The sequence below is a fragment of the Hypanus sabinus genome, chromosome 9 (genome assembly GCF_030144855.1).
Source record: "Hypanus sabinus isolate sHypSab1 chromosome 9, sHypSab1.hap1, whole genome shotgun sequence".
Taxonomy (NCBI): domain Eukaryota; kingdom Metazoa; phylum Chordata; class Chondrichthyes; order Myliobatiformes; family Dasyatidae; genus Hypanus; species Hypanus sabinus.
Window position 1 is genome coordinate 43,786,476 of NC_082714.1, and position 24,416 is coordinate 43,810,891.

At 40.0% G+C, this 24,416-nt stretch overlaps 1 protein-coding gene across 6 annotated transcripts in view; it reads left to right on the forward strand.

The window, feature by feature from the left end:
• Positions 1-24,416, forward strand: part of LOC132399328 (kinesin-like protein KIF19) — a 185,478-nt gene that overhangs the window by 135,565 nt on the left and 25,497 nt on the right. For all 6 annotated transcript variants that reach the window (XM_059979577.1, XM_059979578.1, XM_059979576.1 and 3 more), the window contains 2 exons: positions 14,135-14,301; positions 21,433-21,538. In XM_059979577.1, the coding sequence (XP_059835560.1) occupies positions 14,135-14,301; positions 21,433-21,538 (273 nt within the window). The remainder of the gene's footprint in view (positions 1-14,134; positions 14,302-21,432; positions 21,539-24,416) is intronic.

The following is a 24,416-nucleotide window of genomic DNA, read 5'->3' on the forward strand; positions in this document are numbered from 1 at the left end:
CTTATGACTTTTCCCTCATCCTAAACTCTGAAGCTTGTTCCATGCCACACCAAGCTTCATTCACCCATCTGTCATGATGGGTTGTCTCCCATACCTCAAAACCTATAAGCGTAATCGATATTGTTGTAGGAGTCCCGAGCGAACTCAAGTGCAGGAATCACAGAGACTTTGGCAACTCAAACAAAACAAAAGATTCATTCCAGAAATCAACTAACAAAACTAACAAATACTCAGGCAAACTATACAGAATCTAGAAGCATGGATATCACATACACAGGAGAACTCGGTCTGAGTTTCACCAGACAAGGAATCACATACTAACTGAAAAAAACTCGTCTTTCTTTTAAAATGACTTTAGTTGTGACAGTTGTGTCTTCAATATTTTAGTAATAGATGTGTTATCTAGTGTGTGTGTATGTATGTGTATACACACACACACACACACACACACACACACACACACACACACACACAGTGATTGATAAGTTTGTGGCCTAAGGTAAAAGGAGTCAATTTTAGAAAACCTAGCACATTCATTTTTCAACATAGTCCCCTTCTATGTTTACACACGTAGTCCAGCGGTCATGGAACATACAGATCCCTTCTTTGTAGAAGTTTGCTTCTTGGACCTCCAGAAGTGGTCCACAGCACAGGGTGACTGATACGTTCGTGGCCTAAGGTAGAGAGAGATGAGTTATTAACTTCAAACTTTCTGTATTATCACTCAAAAAGTTGAACTGCACGTGCATGTAATGAGAGCTGTATAACTCATCTCCTTCTACCTTAGGCCACAAACTTATCAATCACCTCTGCGGTGGACCACCTGGAGGTCCAAGACGCTCTTGTTACATGCACGTGCAGATTGACTCTTTGAGTGATAATACAGAAAGTTTGAAGTTAATAACTCATCTCCTTCTACCTTAGGCCACAAACTTATCAATCACCCCGATGAGTTACTAACTTCAAACTTTCTGCATAATCACTCAAAGAGTTGAACTGCATGTGCATGTAGCGAGAGCTGAATAACTCATCTCCTTCTACCTTAGGCCACAAACTTATCAATCACCCCTGCTGTGGTCCACTTCTACGAAGAAGGGATCCGTATGCTCCATGACCACTGGACTAAGTGTGTACATGTAGGAGGGGACTATGTTGAAAAAGAAATTTGCTAGGTTTTCTAAAATTGACTTCTTCTATCTTAGGCCACAAACTTATCAATCACACCTCGTAGATAGATATATATATATTTTTAAATATATATTTATATATTGTTCCATTCAGCATTCTTGTTCCTTCATTACAGGTTATATGTATAAACATGTGAATTGCATACATCATCACACTACCACATGATACATATAGTTGAGATGCATTCTTTATCTCACCTGATGTAAAACAGGAAGTTAGACCCACATTTCAGACTTCTGCGTCTAGAATTAGTTCAATATTCTGAAGTTACAAAACATACCACTGCCGATGAGGTTTTTTAAAAATTTTATTAGATTTTTTTATACATTTTACAAATTACAAATTAAAAAACCCCACATCAAAATGAGGAACATTAATACAGTGCAAAATTAAGCATACAATGACAATATGATACAAAGAAAGAGAATTTTTTAAAAAAAGCACCTACATTGAAGACAAGTAAACTTAATATCCTCCCCAAGCCTCACAACACAAAAAAAAACTCCAGACCAATCACAACACAATGTAGAGAATATAAATCAGGACAATCAAACTCCCAGACTGTGAATACACTTAGCAACAGAGGATAGTAATGCCTACTACCAGAAAAAAAAGGAGCTGAAAGCAAGGGACCGAAAAGAAAAAAAACCCTAGTCAAGAGGAAGGTTATGAAAGTACTCGATAAAAGGTCCCCAGACCTTATGGAACTTTAGATCCAAATTGAGAACTGAATAATGAATCTTTTCGAGGTCCAAGCAGGCCATAATGTCGTTAAGCCATTGAGCATGAGTGGGCGGGGCAACATCTCTCCATCTAAGGAGGATCAAGTGTCTAGCTAGGAGAGAGGCAAAGGATAATATTCGGCATTTGGTCGGACGCAGACGTAAATCTGTCTCGCCCCAGAAACCGAACAAAGCAATTAAAGGGTTTGGTTCTAGGTGCTGATTCAGAATATACGATAACGTAGAGAAGACATCTTTCCAAAATTTCTCCAAGCTAGGACAGAACCAGTACATATGAATGAGAGAGGCCACGCCCCTCTTGCATTTATCACAGAGCGGACTAATGTCAGGGTAGAATCAAGACAGTTTAGATTTAGACATATGGGCTCTATGAACAATCTTAAACTGTAAAAGGCAATGGCGAGCACAAAGAGAGGTTGAGTTAACCGATTTCAGAATCGAGTCCCAACTCTCATCAGATAAGGAGGTATTTAAATCCTGCTCCCATGCCATTTTAATTTTATCCACAGGGGCCCGTCGTAAGGCTGCTAATTTATCTCGAATAATTGATATTAAACCTTTACCTAGTCGATTAAAGGAAAGAAATAAGTCCATAGCATTTCTCGCAGGCATTTCAGGAAAGTTAGGAATTAAAGGAGCAATAAAGTGTCTAATTTGGAGATATCTAAAAATATGAGCATTGGGCAGATTGAACTTAACAGAAAGCTGCTGAAAAGAAGCGAAGCGATTATCAATGAAAAGATCTTCAAAATGTCTAATGCCCTTCCTATACCAATCATGGAATGCTGAATCGTACGTAGTAGGTAAAAAAAGGTGATTATGTACGACAGGGCTGGAAACGGAAAAACCATGGAAACCATAGCATTTCCTAAGCTCAGCCGATATATGCAAAGTGTGCCTAACAAGAGGATGAGCTATTAATCTGGACAGACTACTAGGGAGTGCAGAGCCAAGAAGTGCAGAGATAGGTAATTCTTTAGTGGAGCTCAACTCCATTGCCACCCAATTAGGGCACTTGGGTTGGCCATGGAAGAAAGACCAAAAGATAGCACAACGTATATTAGCTGCCCAATAATATAAACGAAAGTTAGGTAAAGCCATGCCACCCTCTTTTTAAGGTTTTTGGAGATGGATTTTATTAATTCTAGAGTGCTTATTCTTCCACAGATATGACAAAATAATAGAGTCTAAGGAATCAAAAAAAAATTTAGGAATAAAAAATTGGGATAGATTGAAAGAAGTATAAAAATTTGGGGAGAACATACATTTTAACAACATTCATACGACCTACCAAAGACATAGAGGTGACCATTGTACCAGTCTCTGTTTTATAGTATATGAAAGATTGGCAAAGTTTTCACGAAAGAGATCTTTAAACTTCCTTGTGACTGTAATTCCAAGATAAGTAAATTGATTATGGACTACTTTAAAAGGGAGATCACGAAATGTTAATTCTTGTGCTTCTTTATTAATTGGGAAAAGTTCACTCTTATGTAAATTAAATTTATAGCCAGAGATCTGGCTAAACTGGTCAAGAAGTGAAAACATTGGAGGTAAGGATGTAGACGGATTTGAGAGAAAGAGTAATAAGTCATCAGCATAGAGAGAAACTTTATGCTCAACACCCTCTCTCCAAATCCCGGTCAATTCAGGACAATTTCGAAATGCTATCGCCAAAGGTTCTGTAGCCAAATCAAAGAGAAAGGGACTTAAGGGGGATCCCTGACGTGTGCCATGTTTGAGATTAAATACCTGGAATTTCTGAAAATTAGTTAAAACAGAAGCAGTAGGACACAGGTACAGCAATTTGAGGTCAAATTTTTCTAAGACTGCAAAAAGGTAGTTCCACTCTGTACAATCAAATGCTTTCTCCACATCGAGGGAAATAACACATTCAGGAATCCCATTTGGAGGTGAGTATAAGGTATTAGATAAACGCCGAATGTTAAAAAAGGGAGACAGTTTTTAATAAAACCTGATTGGTCATCAGAGATAATGGAGGGAATAACGGTTTCTAATCTATAAGCCAAAACTTTAGCTAAGATCTTTACATCAACATTAAGCAAAGAAATCGGCCTATACGAGGAACACTCTGTTGGGTCTTTACCCTTTTTTAATAGAAGAATAATAGATGCCTCATTGAAAGAGGGTGGCAATTTGCCGTAATTAAACGAGTCAGATAATACTGAAAGTAACTGAGGAGAAAGAAGTGAAGAGAATGATTTATAACATTCTACAGGGAACCCATCAGGTCCAGGAGATTTCCCTGAGGACAGTGCAGAAATTGCAAAAGATATTTTTTCTAAAGCATTGTTTGGCTTTAGAATCAGATGAAAGTGAAGGAATATTCAGATTCTTTAAAAATTGATCAACAGAAATATTGTCATTCAAAGATTCAGAGGAATAAAGCCGAGAATAAAAATTTTTAAATGCGTCATTAATTTCTAAGTGATCCAATGTAAAGTCTCCGTTCTCCTTCCGGATCTTTGTAATATGTTGTTTGGCTTTGGAACGCCTCAGCTGATTGGCTAGAAATTTACCAGACTTATCCCCATGAATGTAAAAGCGACTCTTGCTTTCGAGAAGTTGGCGTTCAACAGGTTGAGTAGACAGAAGATTAAATTTAGTTTGGAGTTCTACACGCTTCTTGTATAGTTCAGGGTTCTTAGTTTGAGCATATAGTTGATCCGATTCTTTAATCTGGTTAATGAGGTCTAATCGATCTGGACAGGATCTTCTGTTGAGATTTGCTGTGTAAGAGATTATTTGACCCCCCAGATATGCTTTCATGGCATCCCAGACAATCTGGGATGACACTTCAGGTGATGTATTAGTGTTAAAGTAAAAGGTTATCTGATCCTTAATAAATTTTTAAAAATCATCATCCGATAATAAAGTTGAATCAAACCGCCAGTGTTTATTCCTCTGAGGGAGACCAGGAAAGTTCAGCGAGAGAGTAATTGGGGCATGGTCAGAAATCAGTATATTCTGATAGTCACAAGAGTAGGCAAATGGAATAAGTTGGTTATCAAGTAAGAAATAGTCAATTCTAGTGAAGGTATGGTGAACATGTGAAAAAAAAGAATAATCTCTCTCAGTTGGATGAAGAAAACGCCATATATCAGAGATACCAAAATTAGAGAGAAACGATTGGATAGCAAAGGCAGATTTAGTAGGTGATCTGGCAACAGAGGACGATCGATCCAGATTAGGATCTAACCAACAGTTGAAGTCACCACCCAGTATAAGAGAGTATGAGTTTAAGTCTGGTAGTGAGGAAAAAAAAAGTTCAAAAAAGTTAACATCATCAAAGTTGGGGGCATACAGGTTTGCTAGTACAACTTTAGTGTTATATAGTTTACCAGAAACAATAATAAAATGGCCATTTGTATCAGATATTTTATTATGGAGTTCAAAAGGAATATTTGAGTTAATAAGAATGGACAATGAGGTATTTTTAAAACAACCCGAGACAGCAAGACATTTCATCACAGTGAGACCTTCGAAGTTAAAAAAAAATGCAATGAGGAACGGTCGAATTTAAAAAAAAAGTACAGCCCAGCACATTCAAAGACAGTCAAGTTAAAAGCAATGCAGAACATGTTCTTGGAAGGGAAAGTATGATTGACTTTTTTTTAAAAAGTCAGAAAATGGAAGAATTTATAGGTTCATAAAGAGTGAGCTCTGGGTGATAATAATCATAAAAACAACAGAAATGGCTGGCTATATTGCAAAGACTGAAGTATTTGATTACACAATGGGTAATTTGATGGGTATAAAGATCCAGAATCTGCTCTGCGTGCATGCAAGTTTTTGGATGGACACCAAGTGAGGGACAAAAAGTGGCTCATAAAAGTAGATGCAAAGACCAAAGCCCAGCTGGATGAATGGAAGGTCACAAAGAAAGGAGGTAATGTAAATACTAAAACAGATACTCAAATAATGTCAGATTATGTTGTGGATGAGGAAATTTTGAGGAGAGATTAGATTGTAAAGGGAGCAACAGAGGAACAAAAACAGAATACTCCAGTGAACTCAATGCATCTTCCCAGGGCCAATATGCACAAATTAGTAGAAAACAAGGACGAGAAAGATGATAAAGAATGTGAATGAGAAAGAGAATGGTGTGAAAGAGAGACGGGGCATGAGAAAGAAGAAGAAAGGGATTGAAATAGATCTAGAGAGAGAAAAGAGTAAGAAAGGTGTCCAGAGAGTCAGAACCACTTCCTACAGTCTCAGAGTCAACTCCTACAACCACATTGGTGGAGGCCTCAGAACATGAGATTGTTTTCGCAGTAACAAGTCTCACCGGCCAAGCAAAATGATCTCCCCTGTCAGGAAAGATGTTATTTCACATGAGTAAAAAAGCCTCTACAGTGATAAAATCTTTCAGCTTAAATGGGACAATCTAAAATTCGCTATACTGTGGATGTCTGTACATACTAGTTGTATTATATCGTATACTCCATATAGTTGAGATGCATTCTCTATTGAGTTGGAGTTTATAGTCAAGCAGGGAGGAGTGCTGTGTATTTAATAGTTCAGTAACATTTGAGTGATCTTGTACGTGTGTGACAAACACTTGAAGTAAACACGAAGTTACATCCGCATTTTGGATTGCTGTGTCTTCCTTTGAAATAGTTTGATGTTTTAAGGTTACAAAACTTAACAGATATGTTTTGAAGATTTCCAATATTTTTGTGGTTTTCCTTTATTGGAGCCTTCTTCAGCTCTATGAGCAACACTGGAACTCTGTTGTTTTGTACATTTGATGTAATATGAACTCAAAAACCTTTACTCCCAGCACTGGCAGTATGACTTCAACGGTCTGGGCTTTAAAGTTCTCAGAATTCTCTCCCTACGGCTCTCTGTCCATCTTATTGAATACACTTTAGTTACTTGTTATAGCATCTCTTAAGCTTGGCCTTAATTTCTGATAAATTGCATCTGCTGTGAATCCCCTGACAGCTTTCGTATATTATTAGTGTCATATGATAAAAACATCCAATAATTGATGTTGTACCAATTGAGCTGAGGATTTCTGGTAAATGAAAGTAGACAAAAATAAAATCAAATCAAATTCATTCATTGACAATAAATCTTGCTTACAGTTCAGCCCATGATCACTCTGGTTTAACCCTATCTCCCCCTTCCCCAACAGTTCCCCCATCCCCACCCCCACAGCTTCTCTTCTCTTTTCTCTTCTTCCCATTTCTTACCAAGGAACTTCAACCTGAAGAATTCTCTCTGTTTCTTTTCCCACACGTGCAGACTCGCCTGCTGAGCATTTTCTGCTTTGTTATTTCTGCTTTGCTGTTGCATGCGAGATTTTATCTTTACTGTGGGTAAAGCCATTAATTGCGCAAAGACCAGGCTTAATCACTTTTGATGATGGTCAGAAAGACTGATACCACCTCCTTTAGAACTCTGGGGTGTACACAACCTGGTCCAGGTGACTGATCTATCTTCAGAGTTTTCAGTTTCCCAAGAACCTGTTCTCCATCAATGGTAACTTCACCCATTTTATGATCCCTGACACCTGGAACTTCCGCAGTACTGCTAGGGTCTTCAACAGTGAAGACTGATGCAAAATACTTATTCAGTTCATCTGCCATTTCCTTGTCCCCATTGCTATCCCTCCAGCATCATTTTCTGATATCCACTCTCACCTCTGTTTTACAATTTATGTATCTGACAGAACTTTTGGTATCCTCTTTAATGTTATTGGCTAGCTTACTTTCATATTCCATCTTTACCTTCTTAGTAACTTTTTAGTTGCCTTCTGTTGGTTTTTAAAAGCTTCCCAATCTTCTAACTTCCCACTAATTTTTGTTATATTATATACTCTTCCTTGGCTTTTGTGTTGGCTTTGACTTGTTAGCCATGGTTGTGTCATCTTTCCTTTAGAATGCTTCTTCCTCTTTGGGATGTATATATCCTGTGCTTTCCAAATTCCTTCCAGAAATTCCAGCCATTGCTGCTCTGCTGTCATCCCTGCCAGTGTTCTTTTCCAATCAATTCTGGCCAATTCCTCTCTCATGCTTCTGTAATTCCCTTTACTCCACTGTAATACTGAAACATCTGACCTTAGCTTCTCCGTCTCAAATTTCAGGGTGAATCTGATCATATTATGATCACTTCCCTTAAGGGTTATTTTACCTTAAGCTCTCTAATCAATTCCGGTTCATTGTACAACATCTAATCCAGAGTAACTGATCCTCTAGTGGACTCAACCATGAGCTGCTCTAAAAAGCCATCTCATAGGCACTCTAGAAATTTCCTTCTTCTAGCCATGGTTCAGAGATTCTTACAACATCATAGCTGCCAGTCTGCAACTATGCTGCAAGTCCACCTACCTTATTTCATATTCTGCATGCATTCAAATATTACACCATCAGTACTGTATTCACCCTTTTCAATTTTGGCAACATTTTGCATTGCACCTCATCCTGTCAAGTGCAATTTTGCCCTATTAACAGCCTCTCCTCACTACACATTGCCTTTGTTTATAAACCTTCTACCTCATCTTCAGCACTATCATCCGCCTTTTGAACGATACTTCTTGCATTGAGATATATGCAGCTCAGGACATTAGTCACACCATGGAAAGTCTTTGGATTCCTAACTTTGTCTGATGTCTTACCAATATCTGCCTCCACAACCTCCTCACTCTGGTTCCCATCTCCCTGCAACTAGTTTAAACCCCACCGTGCAGCATTAACAAACTTTTCCACTAGGACATTAGCCCCCGCCAGGTCGAGTGTAAACTGTCCCTTCTGTACAGGTCCCTCCTTCCCTGGAAGAGAGCCTAATGATCCAAAAATCTGATGCCCTCCCTCTTACACCAACTCCTTAGCCATGTATTAAATTGTATAATCTTCCTAGTTCTGACCTCACTAGCACATGGCACATGTAGCAATCCTGAGATCACAACCCTGGACTTCCTGTACCTTAACTTAGTCTCTAACTCCCTGAACTCCCTATGCAGAACCTCATCACTCGTCCTACCCATGTCATTGGTACCTACGTGGATCATGACTTTTGGCTGTTTACCCTCCCACTTATAAAAGCTGAGGACTTGATCAATATCCCAGGCTTTGGCACCTGGGAGGCAGCACACCATCTGGGAATCCCGTTTGTGCACACAGAATCTTCTGTCTGTTTTCCTAACTAACAAATCCCCTATCACCACAGCATATTCCATCTGAATAGGCTCCAACCTGATAGTATGAACGTCAATTTCTCTAACTTCAGGTAATTTTTCCCCTTCCCCCTTCCAACTTCATTAATTCCCACTCTGGAACCCTCTTACCTCTTCTTTTCTCCTCACCTGGCTACCACTTCTTGCTGGTGCCCCTCGTCCTTCCCTTCCTCACATAGTCTACTCTCCTCTCCTATCAGATTCCTTCTTCTTCAGCCCTTTTATCTTTTCCATCTATCATCTCTCAGTTTCTCACTTCAATCCCCCTTCCACCACCTGGCTTCACCTATCACCTTCTAGCTTGCATTCCTTCTCCTCCACTCACTTTCTATTCTGGCTTCTTCCTCCTTCCTTTCCATTCCTGATGAAGGGTCTCAGCCCGACATGCCAACTGTTAATTCCTCTCCATAGATGCTGCCTGACCTGCCGAGTTCCTCTAGCATTATGTATGTGTTATGACAGTGCAAAGTCCATTTCACACCAGACGGGCAACCACAGTTACTTCATGCACACTTGATATATTAAGCACAATGTGATTATGACAATTCTGATTAAACAGTGGACCATATAACCCCTGACACTCCAGATACAATGGAGCAACCTGAGGGATCTCAATCCACCGGATGGACTAAATGGTGACATCAGGAAAGGGTAGAGGCAGCCATATCTGCTTCATGATAAGCTCCTCATGGTGCTCAGACATTTGTGGTCTTGCCTCATTCTTGTTCTCACAATCTGGAACATCTGACGATTAAGTGCCGACCATTCACTTGCTGCATGAGTTCTGATGTTGAACACAGCTTGCATATCACTAAAGCAAGCAGCTGATGCACTGAGTGTTTTGATTAACAGTGTACCCTAATACCATTCACATTCTTGCCAGGGACTTAAATCAGGCTACCATGAAGAAATCTCTGCTCACCTGCAGCACGAGAAGACCCTACACCCTCGAGTACGGTGAAACTATCATCAAGAGTGTCTACCATTCCATCCCTTGACCGCATTTTGGGAACCTGATCATCTGGCTGTCCTCCTCCAAACTGCATATGGGCAAAGGCGAAAGAGCAAGGCACCAGGGATTAGAACAGCAAAGAGGTGGCCAGAGGAATGGCTACGAGATTGCTTGGTGTTGGGGCAGAGGGCCATGTTCATCAGAGAACTTGGATGAATGTGCCACAGTTGTCATGGACTTTGTAAAGACACTTGTAGACAAGTGGTTATCCACAACATCATTCAGAGTTTTCCGAAACCAGAAGCCCGAGATTAACCAAGAGTTTTGCAGTCTTGTGAGGGCTAGATTGCTGGCGTTCAGGACTGGTGATCGAGAAAAGTACAAGAGGTCCAGGTATGACCTCCAGAAAGTCATCTCACATGCGGAAGGGCAATTCTGGTCCAAACTTCAATCACAGACGGATGCTTGACAGCTATGGTAGGACTTGGATGCCATCACTTCCTACAGAGTAAAACAAGCAACATAAATGACAAGAAAGTTCTGTGCCCGGGCCTTTTATGCTCACTTTGGCCAGCAGAACATGGAGGCACCTTCACAAACCCACACACTCCCAATGGCCCGATGAGTTCAGTCACTGAGGCCGACATGACAGCACCCTTCAGGAGGGTGAAACCACAGAAAGCCTCTAGCCCAGATGGCATACCTGGCTGAGTACTGAAGGCCTGCTCTAATCAAGTGGCTGGAGTGTTTACTAATATCTTTAACCTCTCAATTTAGAAGTCTGAACTACCCACCTTCTTCAAGTAGGTTTTAATCATACCGATGCCCTAGAAGATGGGTAATTTGCCTCAGTGACATTTACATCCACTGTGCTGAAGTGTTTTGAGAGGCTTGTTATGAAGCATTTCAACTCTTGCCTTTGGAGTGACCTGAATCCACTCCAATTTGCTGACGATCACAACAGGTCAACAGCAGATGTCATCTTGCTGGCCCTTCGCTCAGCTGTGGAACACTTGGACAATAAAGATGCACACATCAGGATACTCTTCATTGACAACAGCTCAGCATTCAAAACTATCATCCTCTCAAAACTAACCACTAAGGCCATAACCTGAGCCTTCAAACCTCCCTGGATCCCTGATTTCATCATTTGCAGATCTCAGTCGGTATAGGCTGGCAACAACATCTCCTCCACAATGACCATAATTACAGGTGTACCACAAGGTCCCTTGCTTTACTTACTTCATACCAATGATTGTGTGGCTACCTACAGCTCCAATGCAATATTTAAATTTGTTGATGGCGCCATTGTTGTTGGCTGAATCAAAGGTGGTGATGAATCAGCGTATAGGAGGGAGATTGAAAATCTGGTTGAATGGTGCCACAACAACCTCTCACTTAGCAAAGCCAAAAAGCTGACAACAAAGATTTCGCTTCCTGAATACCTTTAGGTGTATCTTATGAATTTTGGGCTACTGATCATGAAAATCACCGTGAAATTTCCCTATCACCCACCTTTTTTAATAAACTTATGTTTATTATTTTAATTAATAATTCAAGTCAATTAAAATGTTGCCTACAATGTAAGCTGGAAAGTTTCCTATCTTGTCCCAGCATGCTTAAGCGGCACGGCTGCTTCATGGCAGGACAGGTTTTAGTAATAATTATTGGGTTCAGGACTGTAAGGCTGGAATTTGCTATCACCAGGCACAAAAATTTCTATGAAGGCTTTTGATATTTGAGACAGATGCTTCCCAGAATAACTGGTGCCATGATTAAGGAAAGCATTTTTGTTGGTCCACAAAACAAACAGGTCATCAATGACAGGCAACTTGAAGAATTTCTAGTGGGACCGAAGAAAATCACATGGAAGGCATTCAAGGAAGTTGTTGAAATTTTTCTCGGCATCTACAGAGCACCAAGCTACATGCAGCTTGTTGAAAGCATGCTTCAAGCATATAGAACCATGAAATGCAACATGTCACTAAAGATTCATTTTCTGCATTCCCATTTAGACTACATCCCTGCAAATCTTGGTGTTGTTAGTGACGAGCATGGTGAAAGGTTTCACCAGGACATTGCGGTCATGGAGAAAAGATACCAGGGCAACTGGAATCCATCAATGCTGGCGAATTATTGTTGGACACTTAAACGAGAAGCCTCAGACAGAGTACAAATGAAAATCATTAACAAAATATTTTTAACTTAGTTGAACTATTGCAAAGCATAATCACCATTATGCATTTAAACACATTATATTCAATAAAAGTTCATTTGTAGTTTCTCCAAATTCCTACATGATACCAATACTCTGAAATAATATTTGTGTTCATCTTCAAGCAGTCTATCATAAACAAAAAAAAATTCTGAGGAAGCAACACTTTTGAAAAAATGTGTTGTCCAGTAAGAAGCCAAAACTCCATGAGCCATTCCTCGTTAGGGGATGAAGGTGGAGAGGATCAGAAACTTTAAATTCCTTGACATTATCACACCAGAGGCTCTGTTCTGGAGCCAGCATTTAAGTACATATCTTCACGAAGAAAGCGAGACAGTTCCTCTACTTTCCTAGAAGCTTGCACAGATTCAGCATGTCATCTGAAACTGACAGTGGAGAATATCTTATTGGTTGCATTATGGCCTTGTGCAGAAACACGAATGCCCAGGAATGGAAAAGTCCAGAAAGTGGTGGATACAGCCCAGTCCATAGCAGGCAAAGCCCTCCCTTCAACTGGGCACATTTACTTGGAGCGTTGCTACAAGATAGCAGCTTCCATCATTAAGGACTCACACCATCCAGACCATGCACTCACCTTACATCTATCATTGGCAAGAGGTATGGGACCATTGGGTCCCACACCACCAGTTTCAGAAAGAGTTATTTCTTAAAGCTATCTGGCTCCTGAACCACAATGATAATTTCACTCACCTCAACTCTGAATGGATTCCACAATATATATTGGTGAGACCCAATGCAGACTGGGAGGCCATTTCACTGAACACCTACGCTCTGTACGCCAGAGAAAGCGGGATCTCCCAGTGGCAACACATTTTAATTCCATGTCCTATTCCCATTCTGGTGTGTCTCTCCATGGCCTCCTCTACTGTTAAGATAAAGCCACACTCAGGTTGGAGGAACAACGCCTTATATTCCATCTGGGTAGCCTCCAACCTGATGGCATGAACATTTATTTCTCTAACTTCCATTAATGCTCCTCCTCCCCTTCTTACCGCATCTCTTATTTATTTATTTCGTATTTCCCTCTTTTTTTTTCTCTCTCTCTCTTTTCCCTCTCTCAGTCCCTCTCACAATCACTACTTGCCTGCTTTCCATCTCCCTCTGGTGCTCCCCTCCCCCTTTCTTTCTCCCTAGGCCTCCCGTCCCATGATCCTTTCCCTTCTCCAGCCTGTATCCCTTTTGCCATTCAACTTTCCAGCTCTTAGCTTCATTCCTCCCTCTCCTGTCTTCTCCTATCATATTGGATCTCCCCCTCCCACTTTCAAATCTCTTACTATCTCTTCTTTCAGTTAATCCTGACGAAGGGTCTCGGCCCAAAACATCGACTGTACTTCTTCCTATCGATGCTACCTGGCCTGCTGCGTTTCACCAGCATTTTGTGTGTGTTGCCACAACCTGCAGGCTCACTTTCAAGAATTCCACAACTCATGTTCTGAGTTTAGTTAATGAATTAATTAATTTGCTTACTTATTTATCGACAGTATACATCTATCTATTTATTTTTATATTTGCACAATCTGTCTTGTTTTGCACATTGGTTGTCTTTTGGCCTTTGTGCACAATTTCCATAAATTCTATTGTATTTCTTTATTTTCCTGTAAATACCTGCAAGAAGATGATTCTCAAGGTAGTATATAGTGGCATATACACTTTGATAATAAATTTACTTTGACTTTGAATTCAACCTTATGAAACAATGAAAGTAAAACCCTACTTATTGTATTGTGCCTGCATTACGTCACACTGACGTTTACAAATCTGCAGCTGTGCATTTCCCAGTAATGGTCTCCAAATTCACATTGTGTTTCTTCCAGGATCACACAATTCTGAATGTTGCTCGTCAGCTGAACCTAGAAGAATACGTGTTGACCTTGGAAGGAAGGAAAGATGATGCCACGTCAAGAACAGTTCATGAAAACAGACAACTGCTCCACGCCCGGGTTAAGAACCCACTGCCTCCAATACTTCCTGAACATGAGAGGTAACATTTGCAGGATTTGTCTCATGATAATTGGGACAGACTCTGTTCAGAAAAAGCAGAACATAAACCAGACACTGACACAACATGTAATGGAAATGCGAGAAATAGTTTTGCTGATGCACTTATTTCATTAGAAACTTGATTGCAAACTTTGACAGACAACTGATCCAAGCAGTTGATGCTTCATTCATTTTCTTTCATCAAATGCCGTGCGTATTTTCAGTAAACCTGATGTTGTCAAGGTTATTTGATAGAAGATTGCTAAGCAAACCAAATTTTAAAATTACGAACAATATTCCAGCTACCCCTTTCTGTTTATTTTGTGAAGTAAATAGTTGCAGTATTAGTATGTGTCTGAGGCCATTAATGTTTTTATCAGCAAGGGTTACTGGGGAGTCAGGCTGCTGAATATTGCTGATCCAGGGAGAAATAACAAGGAATCTTGGAACATGTATGACTGAGTGAGTGTGATGGGTCTCAGATTCCCAGACAGTGATTACGCAATTGACTAGGCAACTGCAGAATTGTCCCTAAGACACAAGAATTGAAAGCAGTCTCCAAAAAAGGTCTTCATAGAGACATATGATGGATTTTTTTTTCATAATACTTGAATGTTTGAAAATGAAGAATATTGGCAATTGGGAGAAAAACCTGACTGACATCAAAATTAACTCAGTCAGGTAACAAGACATGAAAGGGTAGTTACCAGCCAATGATAGGTATGTGGGGATGTGGGGGGGGGGGGGAGGGTATCATAGTATGAGGCTTCATGATGTTTTCTCTCCAATAATGTTTGCAACTAGGGCTGGAAATACCATTGTGGGACAAACAACAATATTGACAAAGTGAATTGTTAAAAAGCAGGTTTGAAGCTGTGTTTGTGCCTTTTGCTACCGGTTTTACACTGCTGTACAAACACAAAAGATTCCTCAGCAATCACAAAATATTTTATTTATTCCTAACAAAGAAGTGTAAATATATAAGAAGTTGGTGCAGGATGGCCTCTGGAGCAGATATAATAGCTCACTAGTAATGAGCAAAAATCCAGCATGTCAAATTTTAGAAGAGTGCTGATAGGAATCTGCTGGAGAAACTCTCATCTCTGCCCTTACAGGTTTTGGTTTCCACATTTAAGGCCATAAGATATTGGAGCAGAATTAGGCCTAGTCTACTCTACCATGTCATCATGGCTGATCCATTTCACTCTCAGCTCTAGTCTCCTGCCTTCTCCCTGTAACCCTTCATGTGCTGACTACTCAAGAATCTACCAACCTATCTATATACGCAATACTTGGCCTCCCAGCTGCCCGAGACAACAAATTCCACAGATTCACCATTGTCTGGCTAAAGATTTCTGGTGTAATCCAGAGCAGACTTCCTGCTCTGCATGCTGTAAGGTGGAGCTTGTGCAAAATTTTACTACACACTCCTAACTCAAACCCACACAACCTAATGATGTGATTGGGCAGCCTACAAGTGTGTTGGCACACATTCTGGCACCAACATAGCTGCCCACAATTTCCTGTTGTCTCTTCAACTCTTCACCAGACCTTTTACTTCAGACTATGTTCACAGGTGGAGGTTGTGTTTTCAAGAAGCTAGGTGTAGTATCCTCCTTTTGTAGCAGAGAAGGTTCAGCTTCACCGCTACAACATACACCACAAAACACCTTGGAATACTTATCATGTACGGTTTATGCAGGCAGTTTCTTCATGCCCTTGATCCCTCCTCAATCTAACCTTATCTCTGGTATTCAGGTGCAAGCTTTCGACAGAATTTGATCCCTGCCCTGAAACAATAAGCATAAAAAGTTTTCCTTCACTTCTGCCAGTTCTGATTCTAACTTAACACATTGCTCTCATTTTGCATCTTTTCTTCAAGTGTGTTCAAAGAAAGGCAGATGACTCCTTTAGCTTCACTTGTACCATCTGTCAAATGTTGGTTAAATTCCTCCTCACACATTATCAGTATTGCTGCACCTGTGTTGATTTCTATTAATGCTCTCTTCCAAACATATTGATAAAAGTAAAGATTCAGTAATCTTTTGATATAACATCTCAATCTCCTCTTCCTTCACTTAGTTTACATGACTGATACCAATTACTGCTCTTCCCAATAGATTTAGCAATGCTCAGGTACTTGAGTTTGCCATGTTCTTGTTTCTCTTTCAATCAAACTTAACAAATGTCCCTGGATACCAGAATTATGGCAAACTTTACTATATCTAATGCACTAACCCAATACTGTAATTAACACCATAGCAATTTCCCTCATGTGTTTCTTCAGCTTTGCAGTCAAGCCAAGCCCCAAATTGTTAACTCTCGGAGCCTTTGCTAGGTGGCATATATATTCTCTCCTTGCCTGAGACAAAATCAAATTAAAATTCAGTTTCTTTGCACACTTCTTGAAGGCAGCATAATCTTGCAATATCTCTTTCAATTTTGTAACATTAAGTGCTTTGCAATCTTAGATCATAAGACCAAGAGATATAGGAGCAGAATTAGGCCATTTGGCCCATCGTGTCTGCTCCACCATTTCATCACGGCTGATCCAGTTTTCCCCTCAGCCCCAATCTCCTGCCTTCTCCCCATTCCCCTTCATGCCCTGACCAATTAAGAATCTATAAATCTCTGACTTAAACATACATAAAGACTTGACCTCCACAGCTGCCTGTGGCAAAGAATTCCACAGATTCACCATTCGTTGGTGAAAGAAATTCCTCCTCATTTTCGTTCTAAAAGGATGCTCCTCTATTCTAAGGCTGTGTTCTCTTGTCTTAGACTCTCCCACCATTGGAAACATCCTTCCACATCCATTCTATCAAGGCCTTTTACTTTCCTCTAAGGGCTCTTTTACCTTAAACTCTCTTCTGGTTCATTGCACAACACCTAATCCAGAATAGCTGATCCTGTAGTGGGGTCAACTATGAGCTGCTCAAAAAAGCAATCTCGTAGGCACTCTAGAGATTACCCCTCCTGTAATCCAGCACCAACCTGATTTTCCCTATCTACCTGCATATTGAAGTCCCCCATGACTATTGTAATGTTGCCCATTTGGCATGCATTTTTTATCGCCATATTTGCAGGCCACATCCTTACTGCTGTTTGGGGGTCTGTATATGACTCCCATCGGGGTACTTTTATCCTTGCAGTTCTTTAGCTCTATCCACAGTGATTAAACACCTTCCTACCCTATGTCACCCCTTTCTAATGATTTGATTATTTTTTACCAGCAGTGTAATGCTGCCCCCCTCTGCCTTCCTGCCTGTCTTATTGATCCCTGGACATTAAGCTCCCAGCTCTAATCTTTCAGCCATGGTTCAGTGATGCCTACAACATCATACCTGCCAATCTGCAACTGTGCTGCAATCTCATCTACCTTACTCCATACACTGTGCACATTCCGATACACCTTCAGTGCTGTATTCACCCTGTTGGATTTTATCCACCTTTTGCGTTGCAACTCATCTTGTTGACTGCAATTTTGACCTATCAACAGTCTCTCCACACTACACATTGCCTGTTTGTAAACCAGCTACCTCATATTCAGAGCTATCAATACCTTTCCTATGATACTTCTTGCAATGAAATGTAGTCAGTTTAGGACACTAGACACACCATGCTCAACCTTTTGATTCCTAACCTTGTCTGAGATCCTACCACATCTGCCTCCACAACCTCTCCACTAACTGTTCTGGCACTCTGTTCTTGCCATCCCCCTGCAACTCTTGTTTAAACCACATCTTGCTGCATTAACAAACCTTCCTGCTGGGATATTAGTCCATCTCCAGTTCAGCTGCAAATCGTCCCTTCTGTACAGGTCCCACCTTTCCTGAAAGAGAACCCAAAGATGCAAAAATCTTACACCCTCCATCCTACACCAACTCCATAGCAACACATTAAACTGTATAATCTTCCCATTTCTGGCCTCACTAGCACATAGCATGGTAGAAATCCTGAGATCACAACCCTGCCCTTTAACTTAGCACCCAACTCCCTGAACTTCCTGTGCATAACCTCATCACTCATCCTACCCATGTTATTGGTACCTACATGAATCACGAATTCTGGCTGTTCACCCTCCCACTTAAGAATGCTGAGGACTTGATCCAAGATATTCCGAACCCTGGCACATGGAAACACCGTCCAGGAATCTCATTCTCGGCCACAGAATGACCTGTCTGTTCCCTTAGTTAACCAATGCCCTATCACCACAGGGTGCCTGTTCTTCCCCCTGGCCTTCTGAGTCACAGAGGCAGACTAAGTGCCAAAGACCAATCACTGTGACTTTCCTCTGTTAGGTCACCCCCGCACCCACCGACAGTGTCCTAAGTAATGTACCTGTTGTTGAGGAGAATGGCCTCAGGGTACTCTGCACTGGCTCATTAGCCCTTTTCTTCTTCCTGACTGTCACCCAGTTTTCTGTGTCCTGCACTTGGTTGTAGTCATCAGGGACACTGGAGGTCTCCCTGCCTTCCCACATCCCACAACAGGAGCATTTCACTATCCTGCTGGCATCTCTACTGTCCTAGCTGAGCAAATGTAGAGAAGAGAAGGAAAAAAAAACTTGAGCATTTCTTTCCTTTGCTTTGCCTTCTCTGAGTGAAGCCTTCAAGAGCTAAAGCCTTAAGATCACCACTCTATGTCCACTCAGATCACTACACTTGCCTTTGCCTTCCATTAATTTGCTCTGTGAATCTATTCCAAATGCCGAGTGGTCGCTGGTCAAAGATCCTTTTTCCTGCTGCGACCCACTTCAGCCTTTTATCCTTGGGCAGTTGATCTGATTGAAGTCCCCTCCTCTCCAAACTGCCCATGCCTGTATCCGGATTGGCTGCTGGTTAAAGTTGTATCTTACACAATTCTGAAAATGTCTGCCTCTTGGTTCCATCTGTACAACTTGCACCTTCGAACCATAGAATTACTGTTCAACTATTTTAAACAATTCTTCGAATACCTCATCTCCTGGATTGTCTCAGCTTCTGCATAGATAAACCTTTTTCTTTTTTGCAATGAAAAATATATTCAGTCCTGTCTATATAATTAATTCAAGGTCTGAGTGAACTGGTAAAAAAATCTAAACACCAATCTGTGGACATCTTGTCCATAACACCACTGATGCAAACACAGAAGTTTTCCTTGCTTTGCTTAATCTAAAAATGTTTTACTGGGCTGTTAATCTGCGATACATGTCCTTTTGGTTATATTGGGTTGATAGGAATGATCGGCCAATTTGGGTAGACCTGGAACTGAGAGCTGTGAAACAGTTTTATTTAACCTTGTTATTGGGAGTTGCTTTACCTACACAATTAGCTAAAATTGCTAATTTAAACCTATATCCTGTGATTAAGCACTTTTTACAAATTTGGCTCCAGTTCCACAATTTTTTTAATCTTAAAAAATTTAAACTTTGTAGTTTAATTTATTGTAATTACTTTTTTAAACCTTCTTTGAGTGATCCAATTTTTTTACTTTGGAAAAATAAAGGTATTAATTCTTTTTTGGATTTATTTAATGAAGGCAGATTGATGTCTTTTGAACAATTAGTCAATAAATATTCTCTCTCATATTCACATTTTTACAATACCTTCAAGTTAGACATTTTTTACAAAAATATTTAAGTAATTTTCCTTACATATTGGAGGCTGACCTGTTAGATACTATTACGAGTATGGACCCTTCGATGATTACAATGGGATAAACATCCTTTACCTGAGATTAAACAGGAATGGGAAAAGGAACTCAATTTGACTTTTATATGGGAGGATTGGGCATGGATTCTGAAGCTGGTTAACTCTTCTTCGATCTGTGCTAGACATTCACTGATTCAATTTAAAATTGTATATCGTTACCATTTGATGAAGGAGAAGCTATCTAAAATATTTCCCAATGTTGATAGTTATTATGATAGATGTAAAAATGAGATAGCTACATTGACACCTTCTGGTCTGGTTCTGGTCATATTCAATACTGGAACAGTTCTGGATGTCAGTCTTTTCGACAATTTCTAAAGCACTCAGAATTAACCTACAACCTAATAAATTGACTGTGCTTTTTGGAATAATTCCTCAAAATATCTGTGGTATTTCTGTGTCTGACCAACATGTTATTGCATTTGTTACATTGAGGGCCGTCTTGTCGAAGTGGAAGGATATATCAGCTCCTACTTTGTCACAATGGTTCTCTCAAGTGATGCTGTGTCTCAACTTGGAGAAAATTAGAAGTCAAACCTTTGAACCTTTATTTAATTTTGAGAAAAGATGGGGCTCATTTGCTCGCTATTATCATTCGAGCTAATTGATAGATCTTCTCCATGATCTAATTGTAAATGTTTTTGATATATTTTTCTTTCTTGCTGGTGGTTTGATGTTTATTTTTAGAAGCTTTTTGTATAATGCATGGCTCCAGGGTTGTACCCCTAATGGGTTTTCCCCCCACTTTTTTGCTTAGTAGGGCGTTTTTTATTCACAAAATTTTCAATCTTTAAGATAATTTTTTCCCTTGAGGTATTGTAAGTGTTGTTACTTTGATGTACTTGTGTTAATTTTTTAATAATATAATAAAAAAAATTTGGAAAGAAAAGAAAAGCTTAATTCAATGAAATTCAGTTCAAGCAAACTAAACTACACACTGCTACGCAGTTATTTCATAAAGGAGAGAAACAATCCTTGAAAATAATCCTGGGTTGTCTTTGTAACCAATTACTATAACATCATTCTCCCATGGATTCAAATTCAAAGCAGAAATAAAATGAAACAGTGATTATTTTCAACATGGAGAACAACAATCTTATCTTCCCACCCATCCACTAGAGAGCTTTGATAACAATGGGATTACAACACAATGTCCTAGTGCCTTAAGGTCAGAATTATCAAAACTTTAAGTTCAGGAATTCACTTGCTAAACTTTCCAATTCTCTTTCCCCTTTTGAGGTACTCTTGAAATATATTTCACTGATCAGACATGTGACCAATTGCCCTAGTATCTCTGTGTAAGGGTCAACATTAGTTTTTGTTTGATAATACTTCTGTGATACTGATATATTATTTTGTGATGCTGAAGCTGCTGCATAAAGGGAAGTTGTTGCCTTATCGTGATGAGATATAAAACTTTGATGGCATGTTTTCCACAGTGATGCCAATAAGGTGTTCAAAGCCACCACACAGTCACGCTACATGAAACAACTGCCGAATCTAACACCGCCTCCCATCCGCCTGGCTGGACCACTGTTACTGCAGGTTAGTAGGAGGCAATCAATTCTTTCAACATAAAAATAAAGGGCTTTCAGCATTGAGAGTAAGTATAGAGGTCAGGGTGTGTTTTGAGGCAGAGGTCATCCGGCTGGGAGGAAAGGTCAGATATTGCTGGAGCGTTGGGATGGGCACTTGAGCGGCTCTCTGCTGTCTGCGGAGGTTTTGATCAATAGTCAGCAGGAGAATAGAGTTATCAGAGGTGTGGATGGTGATGGAGAATGGACAGTGTTTGGGGTAGGATGTTGGTAATTGGGATTAGACCTGTTGTCATGAGTGAGTGAAGTCAACTGGAGTCTGGTAGGAATGGGGTCAGGCTGTGTTGACTTCTCAATGGGAAGAATGGGACTGGGACAGAGTAGTTCTTATGAAGGTCAGGTTCTGGAGTTACTACAGAACCTTATCAGACTGTTCCACAGTAATTCACTCTGCAAGTCAAAGCACTGTGGAGATTTGCTTCCCTTGTACTTAACACAACCTACGTGTATACGATTAGAAGTTATGCAAGCAACATTAAGACTTTTATTGAATATCACTGCCACAGCCAGGCTCCTCTTATCATTGAATGCCATAATTTCAACTTGTTTGAAAATGTTCAATCAATAGTTGTTGACTGGACACTGTTGTTACTCAGAAATCTCCATACATCCTCCTTGCTACCATTTGCAAGGAAGGATACTGTAAATGGCACACTGCTACTTTTCTCAGAGAGAGAGAGTGAAAAGGTTCACAGGGTTCTCAGATGGAGGTCCAGAGGAGGAGAGACATCCTCTTCCTCTAACTGCTCATGTGTGGCTGTGTTTGAGGTCACTGGAGGTCATAGATCTCAGTGAGGGCAAAGAAAACAATTCGAGTGTTGGCCTTTGAATACCTCAGTTTCGGGGGAAATGCATTAGTAAAACCAGATTGCCCTCTCAGGGAATAAAACTGTCATGTTTAAACCAGAATTGAAAATCTCACTGAAGACTAAGTTTGTATTTAGTGTTGTTGAAAAAATATGTGAGGGGAGAGCAAAATTCCTGATAATTGACTAATCTCACAATAGGTTCCAGGACAACCAGAAAGTGCAGAAAATTGCTGTGCTTCAGTTTAAGCCAATTTTGAACAGCACATGTTCATTGTTGGGATTTGTATGAATGAATTTCATGTTCAATATTTGCATAGAAACATATCTGCTTGGAAGGTATGGCATATATTGTTGTTTCCCTCCTTGTAAAGAGTGTTTTGTAAATCATGTTTGCTGAGAGATTTATTGTCTGTATTTCCACTGTGTTATTAGTGCAAGGTCATTTTTTCACAAACTGAGCAACAATTGAGGTATTGAGTTCAGTTTCGGTAAGAAATAACCTGCAATTAATTTCCAGTCATTTCAGTCTCTTGAGAGGAACTTGTAAATGATATTAAGTGGCACCCTAACATGAATTACCAAGTTGACTGCAAGTTATTTCCTTTTATCTGAGGCTTATTTTAAATTTTTTAAAATTTGTTTTACAACTTCAGTATTTCCCTCCAGATTTTCATGCTGCTATTTATATTGCAATGCTGCATGCCACACTTTCTCCCCCGGGGAGGGGACGTTACAGGAGTACAGTGGGTTTTGGCACTGACGTTTGCAATACCGAAGGAGCAATGGACAGGAGGCTAATCAGGCCGAGGAGGTGCTGGATGGATATGGGGAGGAGAACAGAGGAATGGAAGTTGCAGAAGAAGGACTGGATCAAGGGCAGGATGAAGAAAGGCCAAGGGGAAATCATGGGCCTGGGTTTGAGAGGGTGTACAGGACCTTTGAGGGCCAGGATAGAAGAAGCACAGGATCAGGGGAGGAAGTGGAAGGGTGAGGCTAGGAGTAGGTTGATGTTAACTGGAACATAGTTGATGTAATATATCAGAACACTATGGCTGTGTCAGCATCGGTAAGATGACTTAAACTTTCTTACTTAACCAGTAGCTCAGAAGAACGTTGTCAACACTAGTCACTGATAGGCCTTAAAGTTCTGTATTTCCATTCTAGTTTGACTTTATGGTAGAGACTGGAAAGTAGACTAAAGTTATGCAATAACTGCAAACCCGGAAAGCCATCCAAATTGTGAATGTACAGACACACAGCTGAACAGGAGATACCGTATGTGGTTCTCAAAAATTCTTAAATTAATTTGTTCCTGGAAAAAATATCCAATTCTGAAAGGTCTCCTATCCTGAGTACAGGAGTAAATTAATAGCAAAAGAAAATCACTCTTTCCCCGATAGTCACAAGGTACCATGGGATAACCTTGTGACCACCTTACCAGCTGGTTAGGAAATAGAATTTGCTACTTGTTATTTGTTATTGTTTATTATTTTCTCATATACCAAGTTACAGTAAAATATATGCCATCCACACCAACCATTTCACCACATCAGTACATAGGGGTAATACAAGAGAACAGGAATAGCAAAAAGCAGAATATTAAGACAATATTCTGCGCTCTTGGTCCATTGTCTTGATTACCTATACCTCTGCTAAGGCACAGTTGTATATGGTTTAACAGTACATTTATTTTATCAGGCTGACAATCATATTTCATGTTCGGGACAAATTCATCTGATTAGATCCTTTCTCTCTGCTTCCACTAAATAAGCTTTGGTTAAAATGTATCCTCCAGCACACAATTCAGTTCAATAAATCAGGGCTTGATTTACAGTTAACAGTGCCACTGTTAACTCAGAGCTCTCACTAATACAGAATGCCATTCTAAATCATGACAACAAGTCTTTAGATAAGCTAAACCAAATTCCCTGACTGAACACAATAGTGTGAAAATCTGCAAACTTCTTTCACTGCTTATCTAGTAACTTTTCATTTGGTTCTATGCAAGCTGGCTTTCTG